At 41.9% G+C, this 23,911-nt stretch overlaps 1 protein-coding gene across 2 annotated transcripts in view; it reads right to left on the bottom strand.

The window, feature by feature from the left end:
• CCDC80 (coiled-coil domain containing 80) overlaps positions 1-23,911 on the bottom strand; it is a 181,026-nt gene that overhangs the window by 68,015 nt on the left and 89,100 nt on the right. For both annotated transcript variants that reach the window (XM_069761671.1, XM_069761670.1), the window contains one exon: positions 13,297-13,448. In XM_069761671.1, the coding sequence (XP_069617772.1) occupies positions 13,297-13,448 (152 nt within the window). The remainder of the gene's footprint in view (positions 1-13,296; positions 13,449-23,911) is intronic.

The raw sequence follows: 23,911 nt of genomic DNA, 5'->3' as shown, positions 1-23,911 counted from the left end.
CAGCAGAGCTCCCACATCCCAGAGCTCGTCCTGTATGAGGTTTAACTATCAGGTCATTCCAGGTGCTCCTAACCACCAGGTCATAACAGTCTTTGTACTGTCCCCTCATATATTAAAATAAGATCACCCCCTAGTCTTTGTTTTTCCAAACTAAATAGCCCCAAGTGTAATAACCTATCTTGGTATTGCCGACCCACCAGCCCTCTAATAACCTTGGTCGCTCTTCTCTGCACCCGCTCTAGTTCAGCTATATAGAACTGTGTACTTACATTTGCTCAGTTTGCTCTACTACCCAGCTAATTCTTCTCTTTTTCTCCTCTCTATGTAGAAACAGGAAGACTCTTGTCCCTGCATTTATCATTCCCCTCTTCAACTCGTGAACCAGATGCTCCCTCCACCTGATGACTCACACAAGAAAAATTGACCTCCTGTTTCTACATAGGCTTAAAAGTATTCAGCTAGTCAGTTTTTAATCATGTGATGACATAAACCTAAAGGAAAACCGAAGAAATAGCTGGTTAGAAAGGCAAAATGAGCAATAGTAAGTACACAGTGGTATATAATGTGATGATTGCAATATACTGAGAGGATAAAAATTTTGATGTGAGGAGGAGATCTACTTTAAGAGCCTCTTGAGCTAAATGAGTGATAATAAAAGTTACTACTTGCAGTGAAGATGCGTATATCATTTAAAACTACATAATGTAAATATTGTACTGCATTTAGAATTTTTAGAAAAGTGTATAAAGAGACTTAAGATTTACTCATAAAATGTGTACTAGTACACTGGAGCTAATTCTCATTTTATAATTTGTAGTGCTGGGCCCAATTTCTCCAGTCTTAGATCTTTCATGTTGTTTTTTTTTATTTGGAAATTAGTCGTAATCATGACTTCCTGCCCCAGCTTTATCTCATTTATAATGTTTCTGTACTTCTTGGAGGCCTCTTCTATCAGAACTGGAACTGTCCCTCCTACTTAAAGGGATGTTCCAAATATGGATGATAATCAGATGTTTCTTTTCTTCTTCTAGTGGGTGGCAAACATCCAGATTGACAACATATATGAGTTCTAGTATTTGAAGGGAAGGCACATGTTTGTTCTTACATGAAAATGTTCCTGTCAGTACAATTACAGAAGTTGGATTAAAACAAATCAAAGTATTCTGAAGTGCATAACCTTCTGTTTGAAGTAAAAGAACAGACTGAGCAAAAGGATATGTGTAGGATTATTCTTCAATGTCATATGCCATTTATAGGATGATGACTTTTGACTGATGTACGCAACACAAACTGCTAAGTATCCTTCTAGGCATTATCAAAGTAGACTTTTAGAAAAAATACAATTGAAACTCTACTACTAGACAATGGCAAAAATGACTTTTTCATACTTTTCCAAATAATTTTTTTTACTAAGCAACCAGGATCTTTTTAATGTTTTCCACTAGACAACCAGGGAACTGGGTAAAGGTGTATGCAAGAGAATGGCGGAAATTGTTACTTCCCAATTCCATATATTGCAAACAACCATTGTGTATCATCCACTGGAACTTCAGTTTTTTTTGCCTAATAATGCCATCTATATGAACCATGAAACGAGTTTACCATTACAAATTCCTACTCGCTGTAAATTGTATTTTTTTTTATATGGATTGAAAATAATGCCTAACAAATTATTGCTTTATATTTGAAACAATACATTATTCAGAATACAATCCCTGGCAAAAATTATGGAATCACCGGCCTTGACGGATGTTCGTTCAGTTGTTTAATTTTGTAGAAAAAAAGCAGATCACAGACATGGCACAAAATTAAAGTCATTTCAAATGGCAACTTTCTTGCTTTAAGAAACAGTAAAAGAAATCAAAAACAAAAAAATGTGGAAGTCAGTACTGGTTACTTTTTTTTAGCCAAGCATAGGGGAAAAATTATGAAGTCACTCAATTCGGAGGAAAAAATTATGTAATCACCCTGTAAATTTTTATACCCAAAAATAACACCTGCATCAAATTAGATCTGCTCGTTTGCATCTAAAAAGGAGTGATCATACCTTGGAGAGCTGTTGCACCAAGTGGACTGACATGAATCATGGTTCCAACATGAAAGATGTCAATTGAAACAAAGGAGAGGATTATCAAACTCTTAAAAGAGGTTAAATTATCACGCAATGTTGCAAAAGATGTTGGTTGTTCACAGTCAGCTGTGTCTAAAATCTGGACCAAATACAAACAACATGGGAAGGTTGTTAAAGGCAAACATACTGGCAGTCCAAGGAAGACATCGAAGCATCAAGACCAGAAACTTAAAGCAATATTTCTCCAAAACAGGAAATGCACAACAAAACAAACGAGGAACGAATGGGTGGAAACTGGAGTCAACGTTTGTGAGCGACCAGTAAGAAACCGCCTAAAGCAAATGGGATTTACATACAGAAAAGCTAAACAAAAGCCATCATTAACACCAAACAGGAAAAAACAAGGTTACAATGGGCTAAGGAAAAGCAATCGTAGACTGTGGATGACTGGATGAAAGTCATATTCAGTGATGAATCACGAATCTGCATTGGGCAAGGTGATGATGCTGGAACTTTTGTTTGGTGCCGTTCCAATGAGATTTATAAAGATGACTGCCTGAAGAGAACATGCAAATTTCCACAGTCATTGATGATATGGGGCTGCATGTCAGGTAAAGGCACTGGGGAGATGGCTGTCATTACATCTTCAATAAATGCACAAGTTTATGTTGATATTTTGGACACTTTTCTTATCCCATCAATTGGAAAATTAGCAAGGAGAATATATAGATTTATAGAGGGGTCTATATAGATTCTATCAAATAATAAGATGATCAATAATATTATTGTGACCCAGCAGATCAGACTACTAGTAAATTCTCAGGGACAATCGGAAAATATACTTAGCAAAAGGGGAAAAGAAACAAACGGCCGATCAATAAAGTCCCAAATACAATATGACATATCAACACATTTATTTATAGCAGCAACAGGGGTGTCAGCACAATGACATTAAAAAGAACAATTAAAAAACAGGGACGCCCATCCCCCCTCTGTGATCAATGCTATTCCAACTGGCCAGTTCCTTCGACTACGTTGTATTTGTTCCTCTGAAATAGACTTTACAAAACAAGCTCAAGACTTAAAAAACCGCCTATGTGAGTGGGGATACAGTCATAGATCAGTTAAAAAAGCATACAATCACGCTAAGCATGCATCGAGACATGAATTACTATACTCAAATAAAAAAACATCAAATGATAACCAAGTTAGATTCATTACAAAATTTCACTCACAAGTAGTGTTGAGCGATACCGTCCGATACTTGAAAGTATCGGTATCGGATAGTATCGGCCGATACCCGAAAAATATCGGATATCGCCGATACCGATATCCGATACCAATACAAGTCAATGGGACATCAAGTATCGGAAGGTATTCTCATGGTTCCCAGGGTCTGAAGGAGAGGAAACTCTCCTTCAGGCCCTGGGATCCATAGGGATGTGTAAAATAAAGAATTAAAATAAAAAATATTGATATATTTACCTCTCCGGCGGCCCCTGAACTCAGCGCGGGTAACCGGCAGGCTTCTTTGTTCAAAATCAGTGCTTTTAGGACCTGAGAAACACGTCCCGGCTTCTGATTGGTCGCGGGCCGCCCATGTGACCGGCACGCGACCAATCACAAGCCGCGACGTCACCGCAAGCTATTAGCGCGCTCTTTTTTGAAAAATGAGCGCGTTAATGACTTTCAAAGACGTAGCGGCTTGTGATTGGTCGCGGCCACGCGACCAATCACAAGCCGCGACGTCACCGCAAGCTATTAACGCGCTCATTTTTAAAAATGAGCGCGTTAATGGCTTTCAAATACGTAGCGGCTTGTGATTGGTCGCGTAGCCGCGACCAATCACAAGCCGCGACGTCACCGCAAGCTATTAACGCGCTCATTTTTAAAAATACGTAGCGGCTTGTGATTGGTCGCGTAGCCGCGACCAATCACAAGCCGCGACGTCACCGCAAGCTATTAACGCGCTCATTTTTAAAAATGAGCGCGTTAATAGCTTGCGGTGGCGTCGCGGCTTGTGATTGGTCGCGGCTACGCGACCAATCACAAGCCGCTACGTCTTTGAAAGCCATTAACGCGCTCATTTTTAAAAATGAGCGCGCTAATAGCTTGCGGTGACGTCGCGGCTTGTGATTGGTCGCGGCTACGCGACCAATCACAAGCCGCTACGTCTTTGAAAGTCATTAACGCGCTCATTTTTCAAAAAAGAGCGCGCTAATAGCTTGCGGTGACGTCGCGGCTTGTGATTGGTCGCGTGCCGGTCACATGGGCGGCACGCGACCAATCAGAAGCCGGGACGTGATTCTCAGGTCCTAAAAGCGCTGATTTTGAACAAAGAAGCCTGCCGGTTACCCGCGCTGAGTTCAGGGGCCGCCGGAGAGGTAAATATATCAATATTTTTTATTTTAATTCTTTATTTTACACATCTCTATGTATCCGATACCGATACCCGATACCACAAAAGTATCGGATCTCGGTATCGGAATTCCGATACCGCAAGTATCGGCCGATACCCGATACTTGCGGTATCGGAATGCTCAACACTACTCACAAGCTGATGCAATGAGGGCATGCCTAAATAAATCGTGGCCAATTCTTCTTGCGGACCCCACGCTGTCCCTTTTTCTTTCAAACAAACCTCAGATTACTTTCCATCGTTCAAAACATCTTTATGACAGGCTAATTAGAAGTCATTACCAACCAATATCCCTATCTACTTTTCTGGACAATCACACTCCACAGGTGGGGTTTTCTTCCTGCGGTAGATGTGTAGCATACCCCAACGTCGAAAGAGCAGATTCATTCACTGATTCTACAAATCAAAAAACTTTCCGGATTACCCAACGTATAACATGCACAACAAAAGCTGTGATTTATTATGCGGTGTGTCCTTGTCCGAAGATCTATATTGGACTTACTACCAGACAATTAAAAGTACGCATCCGCGAACACGTTCTTGGGATTTTGGCAGCAAAAGAGGGACGTATTGTCACTAAAAACTCTACCAAAACACTTTAGAACATTCCATGACTGTGATGCATCCCTTTTAAAAGTTAGGGTTATTGATACAATTGCCACTCCTCTAATATTAGAGGAGGTAATATCAGTCGTCATCTTGCGCAACTAGAGACCAAGTGGATATGGGCTCTGAATACTGTCCATCCCCATGGCCTTAATGACTATAATACATTCGTCCCTTTTCTCTGACCACCTAATATCTATGCAGAAATGGTTTTATATTTTTTTATTGTTCCGTGTTGGCTTTAGCTCTATTTGTGTTTTTGTTTGTATGACTAATATGCTGTCCTTTTATTACAGAATTACTAAATAACTCTGGGCCTTTTTCGAGTATTTGAACTTCGATCTAGAGATAGGGATATACTTTGGCATTGACCTTGGGCAACGTCTTTTCTGCACAATCAAGTATCTTGGATTTCATCCACCAGCGCCTTCAAGCACTTTGGCACTTTATGACTTTATTAGTGTGTAAACTTATATATTTTCAGTTCTATTATTATTATTATGTGCATTTCAAGTATTACTTTAATTTTTAATGTTCACAATTCTCACTGCATATAGTATGTAGCATCTCTGTATGTATATACAGTAGATATGCCTATGCCACATATCATACTTTCACAGTATAAACTTTATTATTATTTTCCTTTTCACAGTATAGGTGTATACGTTTTGACCTATTTCACTATTATTATTTTTTTACTTTTTATTTATTTATTTAGTATGTATTTTTCATCGTTCATCGATTTTTCAGTAGTTTCCCTCTTTTTCCTTGTTGCCCTATGTATGGTGTGCTGCCATAATCCCTATCGCTATATATTAATTACTCTTTATCCAGCCCATTTATTTCTTCTTTCTAACTATTACTTTACCCCCATGGAGAAAGTGGTACGCGCGCATGCGCTGAGGTACTTTGGGTTGCCCTGCCGACCGCGTCTCTATGTGTCCGATGCGTCTGGTCACGTGCATCATCACGTGATTGCCGCATCATAGGCCACATGACGCGGTCGCCGGGGTTACTCTCTGGTGTTGGCAATTGCTCGCGCGTCGCTCCACGACTTCTCCCTGCGATTGGACACTTACTATACACACCCACTTATCTTTCATTGGCTAACCATACTATAAGAGTTCACTGGTCCGTGACGTTTCCACCCTCCGACGAAGGCGGAAGCCGAAACGCGCATCAGGGTGGATGCCACTTGGATGAAGGAGTTATACTCATGTAAGTTCACCATTAATTAGCTTTTTATAACACTTTAGGTGACACACCGTACATGGGCACATGATGAGTCTTTTTTCCTTATAATATATACAGTTATACCTTGTCCTTGAGATATATGAATGTATAAAACTAGATGGTGGAATATGCATGTCCACGTAGTATATTGCACAGCCCACGTAGTATATTGCCCAGCCATGTAGTATATTGCCCAGCCACGTAGTATATTGCCCAACCACGTAGTATATTGCCCAGCCACGTAGTATATTGTCCAGCCACGTAGTATATTGACCAGACACGTAGTATATTGCCCAGTGACGTAGTATATTGCCCAGTGGCGTAGTATATTGCCCAGCCACGTAGTATATTGCCCAACCACGTAGTATATTGCCCAGCCACGTAGTATATTGCCCAGTCACGTAGTATATTGTCCAGCCACGTATTATATTGCCCAGACACGTAGTATATTGCCCAGTGACATAGTATATTGCCCAATGGCGTAGTATATTGCCCAGCCACGTAGTATATTGTCCTGCCACGTAGTATATTGACCAGACACGTAGTATATTGCCCAGTGATGTAGTATATTGCCCAGTGACGTAGTATATTGCCCAGCCACATAGTATATTGCCCAGTCACGTAGTATATTGCCCAGTTACGTAGTATATTGCCTAGCGACATAGTATATTGCACAGCCACGTAGTATATTGGCCAGTTACGTAGTCTATTGCCCAGTCACGTTGTATATTGCGCAGCCACGCAGTATATTGCCCAGTTACGTAGTATATTGCCCAGTTATGTAGTATATTGCCCAGCCACGTAGTATATTGCACAGTTACGTAGTATATTGCACAGTGATGTAGTATATCGCACAACGACGTAGTATACAGCACAGAGCCACGTAGTATATTGGCCAGTAACGTAGTATATTGCCCAGCGAGGTAGTATAATGCCCAGTCACGTAGTATATTGCCCAGTTACGTAGTATATTGCCAGCCACGTAGTATATTGCCCAGTCACGTAGTATATTGCCCAGCCACATAGTATATTGCCCAGTCACGTAGTATATTGCCCAGTCACGTAGTATATTGCCCAGTCACGTAGTATATTGCCCAGCCACGTAGTATATTGCCCAGTCACATAGTATATTGCCCAGTCACGTAGTATATTGCGCAGCCACGTAGTATATTGCACAGCCACATAGTATATTGCCCAGTTACGTAGTATATTGTCCTTTCACATAGTATATTGCAGAGTGACTTAGTATACAGTACAGAGCCACGTAGTATATTGCACAGCGACGTAGTATACAGCACAGAGCCACGTAGTATATTGGCCAGTAACATAGTATATTGCCCAGTGACGTAGTATATTGCTGAGTGACGTAGTATACAGCACAGAGCCATGTAGTATATTGCACAGCTAAGTAGTATACAGCACAGAGCCACGTAGTATATTGGCCAGTCACGTAGTATATTGCCCAGCTAGTTTCGTCACAGGTGAAAAAATAAAAAATAAACATATACTCACCTTTCCAAAGGCCCCTTGTAGTCCACGGCAGCTTGCGGTCCCAGGGTTGGTATCAGAGCGCAGGGCCTGTGATAACGTCGCGGTCACATGACCGTGACGTCATGGCAGGTCTTTCTGCCATACCATCTTTGCCACCAGAAACTGCAGCGGAAGATGGCGGCCGGCGGGAGCGGCTCAGCGGACTACGGAGGGTGAGTATAGCAGGTTTATTTTTTTGTTATTATTTTTAACATTACATTTTTTACTATTGATGCCGCATAGGCAGCGTCAATAGTAAAAAGTTGGGGACACACAGGGTTAATAGCGGCAGTAACGGAGTGCGTCACCAGCGGCATAACGCGGTCCATTACCGCCGGCATTAACCCTGTGTTAGCGGTGACCGGAGGGGAGTATGCGGGCGACAGGCACTGACTGCGGGGAGTAAGGAGCGGCCATTTTCTTCCGGACTGTGCCCGTCTCTGATTGGTCATGGCAGCCATGACAGGCAGCTGGCGAGACCAATCAGCGAATGAATAACCGTGACAGACAGAAGGACAGACCCTTAAACAATTATATAGTAGATAGAGTGTACTGACACTTTATCTTTCTTTTTGTCCTTGTAAAATGAAAACTTACTAGTGTACTGCTGGTCTTTTTTGGACTCTTTGCTAATTTGTCATATATTATATGTTCAGATGTCACCCTCCTTCTTGCATTCCCATACCCCATGAAGGCGTCCCTGTTTTTTAATTGTTCTTTTTAATGTCATTGTGCCGACACCCCTGTTGCTGCTATAAATAAATGTGTTGATATGTCATATTGTATTTGGGACTTTATTGATCGGCCGTTTGTTTCTTTTCCCCTTATCCCATCAATTGAAAGGATATTTGGGGATGATGAAAGCATTTTTCAAGATCATAATGCATCCTGCCATAGAGCAAAAGCTGTGAAAACATTCCTTGAAAAAAGACAATGTCATGGCATGCAAATAGTCCGGAACTCAATCCAATTGAAAATCTTTGGTGAAAGTTGAAGAAAATGGTCCATGACAAGGCTCCAACCAGCAAAGCTGATCTGACAACAGCAATCAGAGAAAGCTGGAGCCAGATTGATGAAGAGTTCTGTTTGACACTCATTAAGTTCATGCCTCAGAGACTGCAAGCTGTTATAAAAGCCAGAGGTGGTGCAAGAAAATACTAGTGAATGTTTTGGAGTGCTTTTTTTCTTGTTTGTTTTTCATGATTCCATAATTTTTTCCTCAGAATTGAGTGACTCCATAATTTTTCCCTTATGCTTGGTTAGAAAAGTAACCATTACTGACTACCAGATTTTTTGTTCTTGATTTCTTTTAGTGTTTCTTAAAGCCAGAAAGTTGCCATTTGAAATGACATTAGTTTTGTCCCATGTCTGTGATCTGCTTTTTTTTTTTTTTTTTTAAACAAAATTAACCCCTTAAGCCCCGAGGGTGGTTTGCACGGTAATGACCGGGCCAATTTTTACAATTCTGACCACTGTCCCTTTATGAGGTTTTAACTCTGGAACGCTTCAACAAATCCCAGTGATTCTGACATTGTTTTCTCGAGACATATTGTACTTCATGATAGTGGTAAAATTTCTTTGATATTACCTGCATTTATTTGTTAAAAAAACGGAAATTTGGCGAAAATTTTGAACATTTTGCAATTTTCCAACTTTGAATTTTTATGCCCTTAAATCACAGAGATATGTCACACAAAATACTAAATAAGTAACATTTCCCATATGTCTACTTTACATGAGCACAATTTTGGAACCAAAATTTTTTTTCGTTAGTGAGCTATAAGGGTTAAAATTTGACCAGCAATTTCTCATTTTTACAACACCATTTTTCTTAAGGGACCACATCACATTTGAAGTCATTTTGAGGGGTCTATATGATAGAAAATACCCGAGTGTGACAACATTCTAAAAACTGCACCCCTCAAGGTGCTCAAAACCACATTCAAGAAGTTTATTAACCCTTCTGGTGCTTCACATGTATTTTTGGAATGTTTAAAAAAATGAACATTTAATTTTTTTCTCAAAAAATTTACTTCAGCTCCAATTTGTTTTATTTTACAAAGGGTAACAGGAGGAAATGGACCCCAAAAGTTGTTGTACAATTTGTCCTGAGTACCCCGATACCCCATATGTGGTGGTAAATCACTGATTGGGTGCATGGCAGAGCTCGGAAGGGAAGGAGCTCTATTTGACTTTTCAATGCAAAATTGGCTGGAATTGAGATGGAACGCCATGTTGCTTTTGGAGAGCCACTAATGTGCCTAAACATTGAAACCCCCACAAGTGACACTTTGGAAAGTAGACCCCCTAAGGAACTTATCTAGATGTGTGGTGAGCACTTTGACCCACCAAGTGCTTCACAGAAGTTTATAATGTAGAGCCGAAAAAATAAAATATAATATTTTTTCACAAAAATGAACTTTTCGCCCCCAATTTTTTATTTTCCCTAGAGTACCAGAAGAAATTGTACCCCAAAAGTTGTTGTGCAGTTTGTCCTGAGTACGCTGATACCCCATATGTGGGGGTAAACCACTGTTTAGGTGCATGGCAGAGCTCGGTATGGAAGGAGCGCCGTTTGACTTTTCAATGCAAAATTGGCTGGAATTAAGATGGGATGCCATGTTGCATTTGGAGAGCCCCTGATGTGCCTAAACATTGAAACTCCCCACAAGTGACACCATTTTGGAAAGTAGACCCCCTAAGGAACTTATGTAGATGTGTTGTGAGAGATTTGAACCCCCAAGTGTTTCACTACAATTTATGACGCAAAGCCGTGAAAAAAAAACACATTATATTGACAGATCGCTGATCTGACACTTTGCTGGGAACTGTGTCAGATCAGCGATCACAGAGGCACAGCAGGGAGGCGTCCCGACACCTGTTCTGAGCAGGTGCAGGTAAGCTACCTCCCTGCAGGACCCGGATGCAGCCCTGCGGCCATTTTGGATCCCGGCCTGCAGGGAGGAGGAGGAGGTAAGAGACCCTCGGAGCAACGCGATCACATCGCGTTGCTCTGAGGGTCTCAGGGAAGCACGCAGGGAGCCCCTACACCGCCAGAACACTGCAATCATGTTTGATCGCAGTGTTTCGGAGGTTAAAGTGCCGGGGGCGGTTCATGACCACTCCTGGCACATAGTGCCGGATGTCAGCTGCGATAGTCAGCTGACACCCGGCCCGCGATCGGCTGCGTAACCCTCGTGAGCGCTGCTGATCGCACTGGACGTACTATCCCATCACTGGGAATTAAGTCCCAGGTCACCTTGACGGAATAGTACTTCCAATGGGATTAGGGGTTAAACAACTGACTGAACATCCTCCAAGGCCTGTGATTCCATAATTTTTGCCAGGGGTTGTAGATATTACAATATATTTTAAAATTTTATAGATAGAGAAAAAGTTGTCTTGAGATAAACAAATGTTTCACATCATTTTAGTTTAGCTGAAATGTCTTCCATAAGGAACATTTTTTGAACCCCTTAACGAACAGGGTGTTATGTACCAACTAGTGTATTGAGAGACAGGTATGTATTGCAGAAACAGAAATATGCTGTGATGTGAATCCAGGACAGGTGGCTGGATCTTGTTGTCCCACAAACCTGTATATTTGAAAAGGGCTGGATTTAAGGGTTAACCAGAAAGTGATGGGCGGGACTTGTTAACCACATACCTTCCAGGGGGTGTGTTCCAGGGGGTGTGATGTCAAAAAAGTCCTATATGCTTCCTGGTTGCACAACACAGGAGGGAGAGGAAAAGGCCATGTGGGAATCTGGAGCTGGCTGGGGCTCCTGAAAGTCAAGGAAGCTACTAAGGGTCTGGACCAGGGTCAGGACCCATATGAAGCCAGTTTGTGAAGCCTGAAAACTGTTAAACAGGTAATCCAGAGCATGGGGAATTGTGTGCATTGATTAGTGTCAGTTATTGATCTGTGCGGATACAACCACAGTTGAAAATTGACTAATATGGCAGATACGTTTCTGTAAAGCGTAGAGATGTATCTGCTGAAGAGAATGGACTGACTGTTGGTTATGTGAGGATAACATGGCATATAGTGGTTTATGCTTGTATAATAAACCAGAAATGGACTCGTTCAAAGGAAGACACTGTTGCTGTATATTTTATCGTAGCCAACCCGCAAAGTGATCGCTATGTCACAAGGGGTATTTCCATTTTTGTGTTTCCGTTTTTGCTCCCCTTTTTTCCCAGAGCCATAACTTTTTTATTTTTCTTTCAATATAATAATGTGAGGGCTTGTTTTTTGAGGGACGAGTTTTACTTTTGAATTACACCATTTTACCACATCTTGTATTGGAAAACTGGAGACAAATTCTAAGTGCGGTAAAATTGCAAAAAAAGTGCAATTCCACAATTGTTTCTTTTATTTTTTTTTTGGCATGTTCGCTATATGCTAAAACTGACCTGCAATTATGATTTCCCAGGTCATTACAATGTCGTAGATACCAAACATGTATAAGTTCTTTTTTATCTAAGTGGTGAAAAAAAATCCAAAGTTTGTAAAAAAAAAAAAAAGTGATATTCTTCATTTTTCAGGATCTGGGGCTGGGTGAGTGCTTATTCTTTGCGTGCCAAGCTGACGTCTGTATTGATACAATTTTTGGATAGATATGATGTTTTGATCGCCCATTATTGCATTTTATTGCAATGTCGCAGAGACCAAAAAAGGTAATTCTGGCATTTTAATTTTTTTTCTTGCTATGCCATTAACCAATCGGATTAATTCTTTTTATATCTCGATTGATCAGGTGTTTCTAAACGCAGCGATACCAAATTTGTGTAATTTTAATTTTTTTTAATTGTTTTATTTTGAATGGGACAAAAGTGGGGTGATTTGAACTTTTGGGCGGAACTAAGTCGCGCATCTGGTTTGTGTGAGTTAAATGCCTCTGTCAGAGATTTACAGTGGCATTTAGCTAGATAACAACAGCGGGTGGATCGCGATTCCCGCCGCGGCTGTTAGGGGCGCTTGACAGCTGATCAGATCAGCTTTCATGTGCAGGAAAAGGTGCGGGCTCAGTGCTGGAGCCCGCACCAAAGAGAGGGAGGTGACCAATGACGGATATACACGTCATAGGTCATTAAGGGGTTAAAGGGACCAGTCATGCAAAAAACAAATCTATTATCCTGCAGATATGGGGTTAACAGTGTTCAGAAGCTGCATGGCACTTGCAATGTGAGCCCCTCTGCCAGGAGGAAATAAATTGTCAGACGCGCATTTATTGCTGAAAGCCTAAGGCTGCCGGAAGGAATAAAGTGAATCTCCTCGCTGCAGCGGTGTTCTCACTGTGTGCACCATGCAGCTTGAGAACGCTATTAATCAACAGACTATCCCAATATCTGCAGGTTAATAGAGGTTTTTAACTCAAATTTGAAGACTTCCTATTAGAAATTTGCTTCACTAAATATTTTTGGAGAAGCTTACCTTGAGAGAAAACTTTCAAGTGATCTTGTCTTGTCTTCCCTTTTGCATGTAATCCCATCTCTTTTCTGCTTCTCCATCTCTTTAATTCTGGATTGGAATGTATCAACTATATCAAACACTGACTTCATAGCAATAGGCACTTCATAATATTGCTGCGTAATAAAAAAACAAAACAATGAAAACCAATTTCAATATATGAGCTGGGAACCTAACATTTTATTTAGACATTTCAAGGATTTGGAATTATAGCTTAGTCAGTTTTAGTAAAACGTGCCATAGGGGAGAGGTATTTTATGGTCCATCTATAATTTCAAAATTAGTGTATTGAACAATTCTTTACACCTTCTTTACTATCTCCAAAAACTATTGCTAACAAGCAGATGTTATATACATCTATATATCCAAACGTGTGCTAGTGAGGCATATGAGGCACAGTAGCCCTCTAACAATATACAGCTATATGAAAAAGTTTGGGCACCCATCTTAATCTTAAGCTTAATGTTTTCTAAAAATTGTTTTTTCTTGCAACAGCTATTTCAGTTTCATATATCTAATAACTGTTGGACACAGTAATGTTTCTGCCTTGAAATGAGGTTTATTGTACTAACAGAAAATGTGCAATCTGCATTCAAACTAAATTTGACAGGTGCATAAGTATGGGCACCCTTATTTTCTTGTTTTAAATACTCCTACCTACTTTTTATTGACTTAGTAAAGCACTTTTTTTGGTTTTCTAACCTCATTGAGCTTTGAACTTCATAGCCAGGTGTATGCAATCATGAGAAAAGCTACTTAAAGTGGCCACTTGCAAGTTGTTCTCCTGTTTGAATCTCCTCTGAAGAGTGGTATCATGGGCTCCTCAAAACAACTGTCTAATGATCTGAAAACAAAGATTATTCAACAGAGGAAGGATACAAAAAGCTGTCTCAGAGATTTAACCTGTCAATTTCCACTGTGAGGAACATAGTAAGGAAATGGAAGAACACAGGTACAGTTCTTGCTAAGGCCAGAAGTGGCAGGCAAAGAAAAACATCAGAAAGGCAGAGAAGAAGAATGGTGAGATCAGTCAAGGACAATCCTCAGACCACCTCCAGAGAGCTGCAGCATCAACTTGCTGCAGATGGTGTCACTGTGCATCGGTCAACTATACAACACACTTTGCACAAGGAGAAACTGTATGGGAGAGTGATGCGAAAGAAGCCGTTTCTGCAAACCCGCCACAAACAGAGTTGGCTGAGGTATGCAAAAGCACATTTGGAGAAGCCAATTTCTTATAAGGAAGAAGGTCCTGTGGACTGATGAAACCAAGATTGAGTTGTTTGGTCATACAAAAAGGCGTTATGCATGGCGGCCCAAAAACACAGCATTCCAAGACAAACACTTGCTACCCACAGTAAAATTTGGTGGAGGTTCCATCATGCTTTGGGGCTGTGTGGCCAATGCCGGCACCGGGAATCTTGTTAAAGTTGAGGGACGCATGGATTCCTCTCAGTATCAGCAGATTCTTGTCAATAATGTTCATGAATCAGTGACAAAGTTGAAGTTACGCAGGGGATGGATCTTTCAGCAAGACAATGATCCAAAACACCGCTCCAAATCTACTCAGGCATTCATGCAGAGGAACAATTACACTGTTCTGGAATGGCCATCCCAGTCCCCAGACCTGAATATCATTGAACATCTGTGGGATCATTTGAAGAGGGCTGCCCATGCTCGGCGACCATCAAACTTAACTGAACTGGAATTGTTTTGTAAAGAGGAATGGTCAAAAATACCTTCATCCAGGATCCAGGAACTCATTAAAAGCTACAGGAAGTGACTAGAGGCTGTTATTTTTGTAAAAGGAGGATCTACTAAATATTAATGTCACTTTTCTGGTGGGGGGCCATACTTATGCACCTGTCAAATTTTGTTTGAATGCAGATTGCACATTTTCTGTTAGTACAATAAACCTCATTTCAAGGCAGAAACATTACTGTGTCCAACAGTTATTAGATATATGAAACTGAAATAGCTGTTGCAAAAAAAACAATTTTTATAAAACATTAAGCTTAAGATTAATAGGGGTGCCCAAACTTTTTCATATAACTGTATGTCAAGAAAAGTGCACTACTGATGCTGATTTGCTCATTGACTTGAAAGATTAGGTGAAGGTAGCCTACTAGTTACTAAGTACTAATATATGCATACATTACAACCAGCTAGAGACAATTGACAGAATTTCATTACCTCCATTATTTATTTTGCCATAACCATATCATGACTTCAAAATTGGAGGTATCCACTAAACCGCTACTGGCAATCCCTAAGTCACTGGATAATCAGGAATTAGTACTATAACACAATGGCTCCTTAGAGCTTAATATGAGGAGGAGGTTTGTCGGCATTCTGTGAGTGTGTGGTTTACTGAGTTAAGTGCTAGACCAGAGTGTACTTGTCCTCACTCCTGAGTAGTGAAAGGACCAGACCTTGATCACCTGAAGGAGTAACCTGGTCCTCCACAACAATGCAGAAGATGATTGGAAGCTTGCTAATGTGGAACAACTCACTGAAAAGGACATAACATTAAACAAATCACAGAAAGAAGGCAGCCATTTTTACCAACAACAGGCCCCCATGATAAAGGTGAAGACAGCACAGTTGCAAAATACTGATGAAACAACCATTCATGGGGCTGTCTAGTATTATAATTCCGCATTGATAAGACCAGTGGCCATAACTTGTGAGTAGTGATGGAGGGGTCTGTAAGACGTTGTGATGATGGGTCACTAGTTGGAAAGTAAGCAGACTTAAGAGCAAAAGGCAATTTGGTTGCTTTGCAAACAAGAATGGATGGCGAACAAGCAATTGACCGGCAGTGGCCTGAAGATGACAGAGATGTGCTGTGTATGAAATGGGATTTTAACTTTTCCATGTGCATTGTTGCCTAACAAGTAATAGCTGAACTATATCGTCAGTTCAAATGATTAGCATGTAGAATCTGCTGGGGCTGTGGAAAATGTCAACTCAATTGCAAACCAGTGATATCTGAAGGTGCTGAGGCCAAGTCTGACGGGGAAGCTGAAGTTTGTTCCTGTTCTGGGAGAATGCCTGTGAACTGTTATTGACGTGGCCAGGGCCTAGATGTTTAGCCTTGTATTACTGGATACTAGACTGTGTGAAGTAAATGGTGCAAGGAATAGCCTGGATAGAAACAGGGTTCAAGTGTAGGGCTACCGTATAAGTGTTAGAGCATAAGATCTAAAGTGTGTGCTGTGAGATTGCAAATTACAGGTGTGAGGATGGTGGACTGTGCTGTTGCGTTCCTACAACTGAAGACACCAATTGCATTATGTGTATTGTGTAGTGTAATATCTTCCGTCTTTGTATATATTGTGATGTAATGTGCCATGTGAAATGTAATATTTTCCTGTGTGATGTTAGACATGTACAGTATAGGATAGGTAGTGTAAGATGTAGATAGTTGATCGTAGTATAGGTAGTGATGATGGGGTATGTTTGAATAGAGTTAATGTTGGGACTAGCCAACAATGGGAGGGGTTAGTTTTAGGGAAAGTGACTGAGTTCCTGTTAGTTAGATAAATAGGGTCTGCAATGTAAAGTGTGCAGAGCTGCATGAATGTGTGATCCTAAGTGAGAGAAGACTAAGATCGAGGGATAGTGTGATCCTGAAGAGAAGTGACTGAAGAGACAGATTGGCCTTCCGGAGAACTGTCCTTGGATAGGATGCAGAGTCAATAACTAAAAAGCTTGTAACGCAGAAGGTAATGGAGCTAAGCAGGACTGAGTACGACGAACTAGTGGGGTCCCAAGAGCAATGGTTCCAGGGTGCCAGTAGTGGAAGAAATAGGATGCGGAAGTGAAGAACAAGTAAGGAGACTTGCTGATCAGGACAGTAGCGTTAAAGCTGGGTTGTGGCGGATTAGAGAAAAACAGTGTGCATCACCAGCCCTGGGGTAAACTACAGAGGAAGGATATTGAAAGTGAAAAATGCTTTATACTGTAAAGGAAACGTCCATAAGACATTGTACCCACTATCCCTTGTATATAACCTTTACCAAGTTATCATTCCGTAAAGAGGTACGGAAGTCCCTCTCATTGAACTGTAAAATGCATGGTCCCGGTCAGCCTACACAACCAGCTACACGCAGCCTGCATGGGCATAATGCCTTCACAGCACAAATCTACCCAACCAGCCAGGACCCACACTTTCATGTAACGCGCCGGGGCATAAAAACAAACGAGCACCTTCCCTGGCTACCGCCTCACACAGCACTGCAGGGACTAGAACATGAGAGAAGCAAAGGCCTTGTAGAATAAAATCATTGAGACTCAGGGGCAGTAATAGGGGACAGACAGGGCCCTGAAAAAATGGGTATGGGAACAGATTTAGAGCCATATGTGTTATGGCTGCATTGCTTCTGCACTGACTAACTCTTGACAAGTGGTAAAAATGCAGAGTTTTGTCTAAGGCACTCACTGGCGTGCCGAAATAATTATACATTTTTGTGGCATTTCAATTTTCAGTAGCCAGAAGCCATTTTGTCCTACGTTACGTTTTGATTTCTTTTGCGCTGTGATGTTACATGCTACATGGTTACGAAGGCACACTGGGCAAGTCAATGTAACTGAGCTGCTAAGGAATAGGAAAAATGACACAATAACCTTACAAACTATGTACTATAAATGTTTAAAAAAATACAGATTTAAGTCAGCTTCAAAGATTGATGTAGTTTTAACTAGACTCCGTAGGGCTCTGAAAAGACGAAAACCCTTAACTTTCCATTATTATATGCTGTAAAATACAGCAAAAGAGTTTTTAGCAACTAAATAGTCGACCTTTTGTCTCTGGCAGATTCTGCTGAACCATGTGTATGAAATGTGGTCAGCACTATAAGGGAGCTTGAGTTCCCCAGCTGGGACATGGTTGCTATACCTCCATCTCCATGGTTACGCTATTTTTTTATCTTCCGGTCAGAATCTTACAGCACAACTCACACTCTTTGAATCACTGTGTGTCTCTTTTATGGCTCCTATGCACATGTTTGCCCTGGTCTACAGCATTTTATTTGTGAGAAAAGCATAAACTCCAGTACAAGTTTTGTCCAACCCAGAGCAAGGGAACTAGGAATATGTGGACTTAAAGAAGCATTCCCATTCCCATTACAATTGTTTTCCTCTTAGTATATTGCAATCAGTGTCGGACTAGAGTACCTTGGGCCCACCAGAGAAAAATCATTCTTGGGGCCCACCATGCAGTTTAAAAACACCACACAAGATAGATCCTATATACCACACCACACAGGAGAGCTGACAGATCCTCTATATACTACACCACACAGGAGAGCTGACAGATCCTCTATATACTACACCACACAGGAGAGCTGACAGATCCTCTATATACTACACCACACGGGAGAGCTGACAGATCCTCTATATACTACACCACACAGGAGAGCTGACAGATCCTCTATATACTACACCACACAGGAGAGCTGACAGATCCCCCTATATAATACACCACACAGGAGAGCTGACAGATCCTCTATATACTACACCACACGGGAGAGCTGACAGATCCTCTATACATTACACCACACAGGAGAGCTGACAGATCCCCCTATATAATACACCACACAGGAGAGCTGACAGATCCTCTATATACTGCACCACACGGGAGAACTGACAGATCCTCTATATACTACACCACACAGGAGAGCTGACAGATCCTCTATATACTACACCACACAGGAGAGCTGACAGATCCTCTATATACTACACCACACAGGAGAGCTGACAGATCCTCTATATACTGCACCACACAGGAGAGCTGACATCCTCTATATACTACACCACACAGGAGAGCTGACAGATCCCCCTATATAATACACCACACAGGAGAGCTGACAGATCCTCTATATACTACACCACACGGGAGAGCTGACAGATCCTCTATATACTACACCACACAGAAGAGCTGACAGATCCTCTATATACTACACTACACAGGAGAGCTGACAGATCCTCTATATACTACACCACACAGGAGAGCTGACAGATCCTCTATATACTACACTACACAGGAGAGCTGACAGATCCTCTATATACTACACCACACAGGAGAGCTGACAGATCCTCTATATACTACACCACACAGGAGAGCTGACAGATCCTCTATATACTACACCACACAGGAGAGCTGACAGATCCCCCTATATAATACACCACACAGGAGAGCTGACAGATCCTCTATATACTACACCACACGGGAGAGCTGACAGATCCTCTATACACTACACCACACAGGAGAGCTGACAGATCCCCCTATATAATACACCACACAGGAGAGCTGACAGATCCTCTATATACTACACCACACAGGAGAGCTGACAGATCCTCTATATACTGCACCACACAGGAGAGCTGACATCCTCTATATACTACACCACACAGGAGAGCTGACAGATCCCCCTATATAATACACCACACAGGAGAGCTGACAGATCCTCTATATACTACACCACACAGGAGAGCTGACAGATCCTCTATATACTACACCACACGGGAGAGCTGACAGATCCTCTATATACTACACCACACAGGAGAGCTGACAGATCCTCTATATACTACACCACACAGGAGAGCTGACAGATCCTCTATATACTACACCACACGGGAGAGCTGACAGATCCTCTATATACTACACAACACAGGAGATCTGACAGATCCTCTATATACTACACCACACAGGAGAGCTGACAGATCCTCTATATACTACACCACACAGGAGAGCTGACAGATCCTCTATATACTACACCACACGGGAGAGCTGACAAATCCTCTATATACTACACCGCACAGGAGAGCTGACAGATCCTCTATATACTATACCACACAGGAGAGCTGACAGATCTTCTATATACTATACCACACAGGAGAGCTGACAGATCCTCTATATACTACACCACACGGGAGAGCTGACAGATCCTCTATATACTACACCACACGGGAGAGCCGACAGATCCTCTATATACTACACCACACGGGAGAGCCGACAGATCCTCTATATACTGCACCACACGGGAGAGCTGACAGATCCTCTATATACTACACCACAAAGGAGAGCTGACAGATCCTCTAAATACTATACCACACAGGAGAGCTGACAGATCCTCTATATACTATACCACACAGGAGAGCTGATAGATCCTCTATATACTACACCACACAGGAGAGCTGACAGATCCTCTATATACTACACCACACAGGAGAGCTGACAGATCTTCTATATAATATACCACACAGGAGAACTGACAGATCCTCTATATACCACACCACACAGGAGAGCTGACAGATCCTCTATATACTACACCACACAGGAGAGCTGACAGATCCTCTATATACCGCACCACACAGGAGAGCTGATAGATCCTATATATACTGCACCACACAGGAGAGCTGACAGATCCTCTATATACTGCACCACACAGGAGAGCTGACAGATCCTCTATATACTACACCACACAGGAGAGCTGACAGATCCTCTATATACTATACCACACAGGAGAGCTGATAGATCCTCTATATACTGCACACACAGGAGAGCTGACAGATCCTCTATATACTACACCACACAGGAGAGCTGACAGATCCTCTATATACTACACCACACGGGAGAGCTGACAGATCCTCTATATACTACACCACACAGGAGAGCTGATAGATCCTCTATATACTACACCACATGGGAGAGCTGACAGATCCTCTATATACTACACCACACAGGAGAGCTGACAGATCCTCTATATACTACACCACACAGGAGAGCTGATAGATCCTCTATATACTGCACCACACAGGAGAGCTGACAGATCCTCTATATACTACACCACACGGGAGAGCTGACAGATCCTCTATATACTGTACCACAGAGGACACATCCTCTATATATGACATTAAACACGAGAACAGTAATGTAGGTCCAGTGTGTGTAGTAAAATTCTTACCGGTGGCCATATTCCTCTGCAATGAAGAAGACAGAAGCAACGACACAGCGGCAGAAGACGGCGACTGCTGCGTATTTTATTACACACAGGGAAGCTGTATCATAGCTTTTTGTTGGGGGCGAGACATTGTTTTTATTAGTACGATTTTGGGCTAGATGTGGTTTTCATCACTTGTTATAGCTTTTTTTGTGGAATTGTGGTGAACAGAAAAAAAAAGGACATTTGGCGTTCTTGAGTTGTTTCTGTCTAAGGTGTTTACTGATTGGGTTAATTGTTTTTATAGTTTGATAGATTGGACTTTTCTGAACCCAGCAATACCAAATATGTGTTGTTTTATTATTTTTAACCCCTCTGTGACCTTAGACGTACTATCCCGTCGAGGTGCCCTGGGCTTATCTGACCCTGGACGGGATAGTACGTCATAGCCGATCGGCCGCGCTCACGGGGAGAGCGCGGCCGATCGCGGCCGGGTGTCAGCTGCTTATCGCAGCTGACATCCGGCACTATGTGCCAGGAGCAGTCACGGACCGCCCCCGGCACATTAACCCCTGGCACACCGCGATCAAAGATGATCGCGATGTGCTGGAGGTGCAGGGAAGCACCGCGCAGGGAGGGGGCTCCCTGCGGGCTTCCCTGAGACCCCCGGAGCAACGCGATGTGATCGCGTTGCTGCGAGGGTCTCACCTCCCTCCCTGCTCCCTCCAGCCCCGGATCCAAGATGGCCGCGGATCCGGGTCCTGCAGGGAGGGAGGTGGCTTCACAGAGCCTGCTTAGAGCAGGCACTGTGAAGCCTGAGGTGCTGCATGTCAGATCAGTGATCTGACAGAGTGCTGTGCAAACTGTCAGATCACTGATCTGTGATGTCCCCCCCTGGGACAAAGTAAAAAAGTTAAAAAAAATTTTTCCAAATGTGTAAAAAAAATAAAAAAAAATATTCCAAAATAATGAAAAAAAAAAAAAAATATTATTCCCATAAATACATTTCTTCATCTAAATAAAAAAAAAACCCAATAAAAGTACACATATTTAGTATCGCCGCGTCCGTAACGACCCGACCTATAAAACTCTCCCACTAGTTAACCCCTTCAGTAAACACCGTAAGAAAAAAAAAAAAACGAGGCAAAAAACAACGCTTTATTATCATACCGCCGAACAAAAAGTGGAATAACACGCGATCAAAAGGACAGATATAAATAACCATGGTACCGCTGAAAGCGTCATATTGTCCCTCAAAAAACGAGCCGCCATACAGCATCATCAGCAAAAAAATATTAGTTATAGTCCTGAGAATAAAGCGATGCAAAAATAATTATTTTTTCTGTAAAATAGTTTTTATTGTATAAAAGCGCCAAACCATAAAAAAATGATATAAATGAGGTGTCGCTGTAATCGTACTGACCCGAAGAATAAAACTGATTTATCAATTTTACCAAACGCGGAACGGTATAAACGCCTCCCCCAATAGAAATTCATGAATAGCTGGTTTTTGGTCATTCTTCCTCACAAAAATCGGAATAAAAAGCGATCAAAAAATGTCACGTGCCCGAAAATGTTTTCAATAAAAACGTCAACTCGTTCCGCAAAAAACAAGACTTCACATGACTCTGTGGACCAAAATATGGAAAAATTATAGCTCTCAAAATGTGGTATTGCAAAAAATATTTTTTGCAATAAAAAGGGTCTTTCAGTGTGTGACGGCTGCCAATCATAAAAATCCGCTAAAAAACTTGCTATAAAAGTAAATCAAACCCCCCTTCATCACCCCCTTAGTTAGGGAAAAATAAAAAAAAATGTATTTATTTCCATTTTCCCATTAGGGCTAGGGTTAGGGCTAGGGTTAGGGCTAGGGCTAGGGTTAGGGCTAGGGTTAGGGTTAGGGTTAGGGCTAGGGCTAGGGTTAGGGTTAGGGCTAGGGTTAGGGCTAGGGTTAGGGCTAGGGTTAGGGTTAGGGCTAGGGTTAGGGCTAGGGTTAGGGCTAGAGTTAGGGCTAGGGCTAGGGTTAGGGCTAGGGTTAGGGCTAGGGTTAGGGCTAGGGTTAGGGTTAGGGTTGGGGCTACAGTTAGGGTTGGGGCTAAAGTTAGGGTTAGGGTTTAGATTACATTTACAGTTGGGAATAGGGTTGGGATTAGGGTTAGGGGTGTGTCAGGGTTAGAGGTGTGGTTAGGGTTACCGTTGGAATTAGGGTTAGGGGTGTGTTTAGATTAGGGTTTCAGTTATAATTGGGGGGTTTCCACTGTTTCGGCACATCAGGGGCTCTCCAAACACGACATGGCGTCCGATCTCAATTCCAGCCAATTCTGCGTTGAAAAAGTAAAACAGTGCTCCTTCCCTTCCGAGCTCTCCTGTGTGCCCAAACAGGGGTTTACCCTCACATATGGGGTATCAGCGTACTCAGGACAAATTGGACAACAACTTTTGTGGACCAATTTCTCCTGTTACCCTTGGGAAAATACAAAACTGGGGGCTAAAAAATAATTTTTGTGGGAAAACAAAAAGATTTTTTATTTTCACGGCTCTGCGTTATAAACTGTAGTGAAACACTTGGGGGTTCAAAGTTCTCACAACACATCTAGATAAGTTCATTGAGGGGTCTAGTTTCCAATATGGGG

Source organism: Ranitomeya imitator, chromosome 3 (genome assembly GCF_032444005.1).
Source record: "Ranitomeya imitator isolate aRanImi1 chromosome 3, aRanImi1.pri, whole genome shotgun sequence".
In the NCBI taxonomy this organism is placed as follows: Eukaryota; Metazoa; Chordata; class Amphibia; order Anura; family Dendrobatidae; genus Ranitomeya; species Ranitomeya imitator.
The sequence above is the reverse complement of the archived record's forward strand: the minus strand, read 5'-3'. Positions and strand labels throughout refer to the sequence as shown.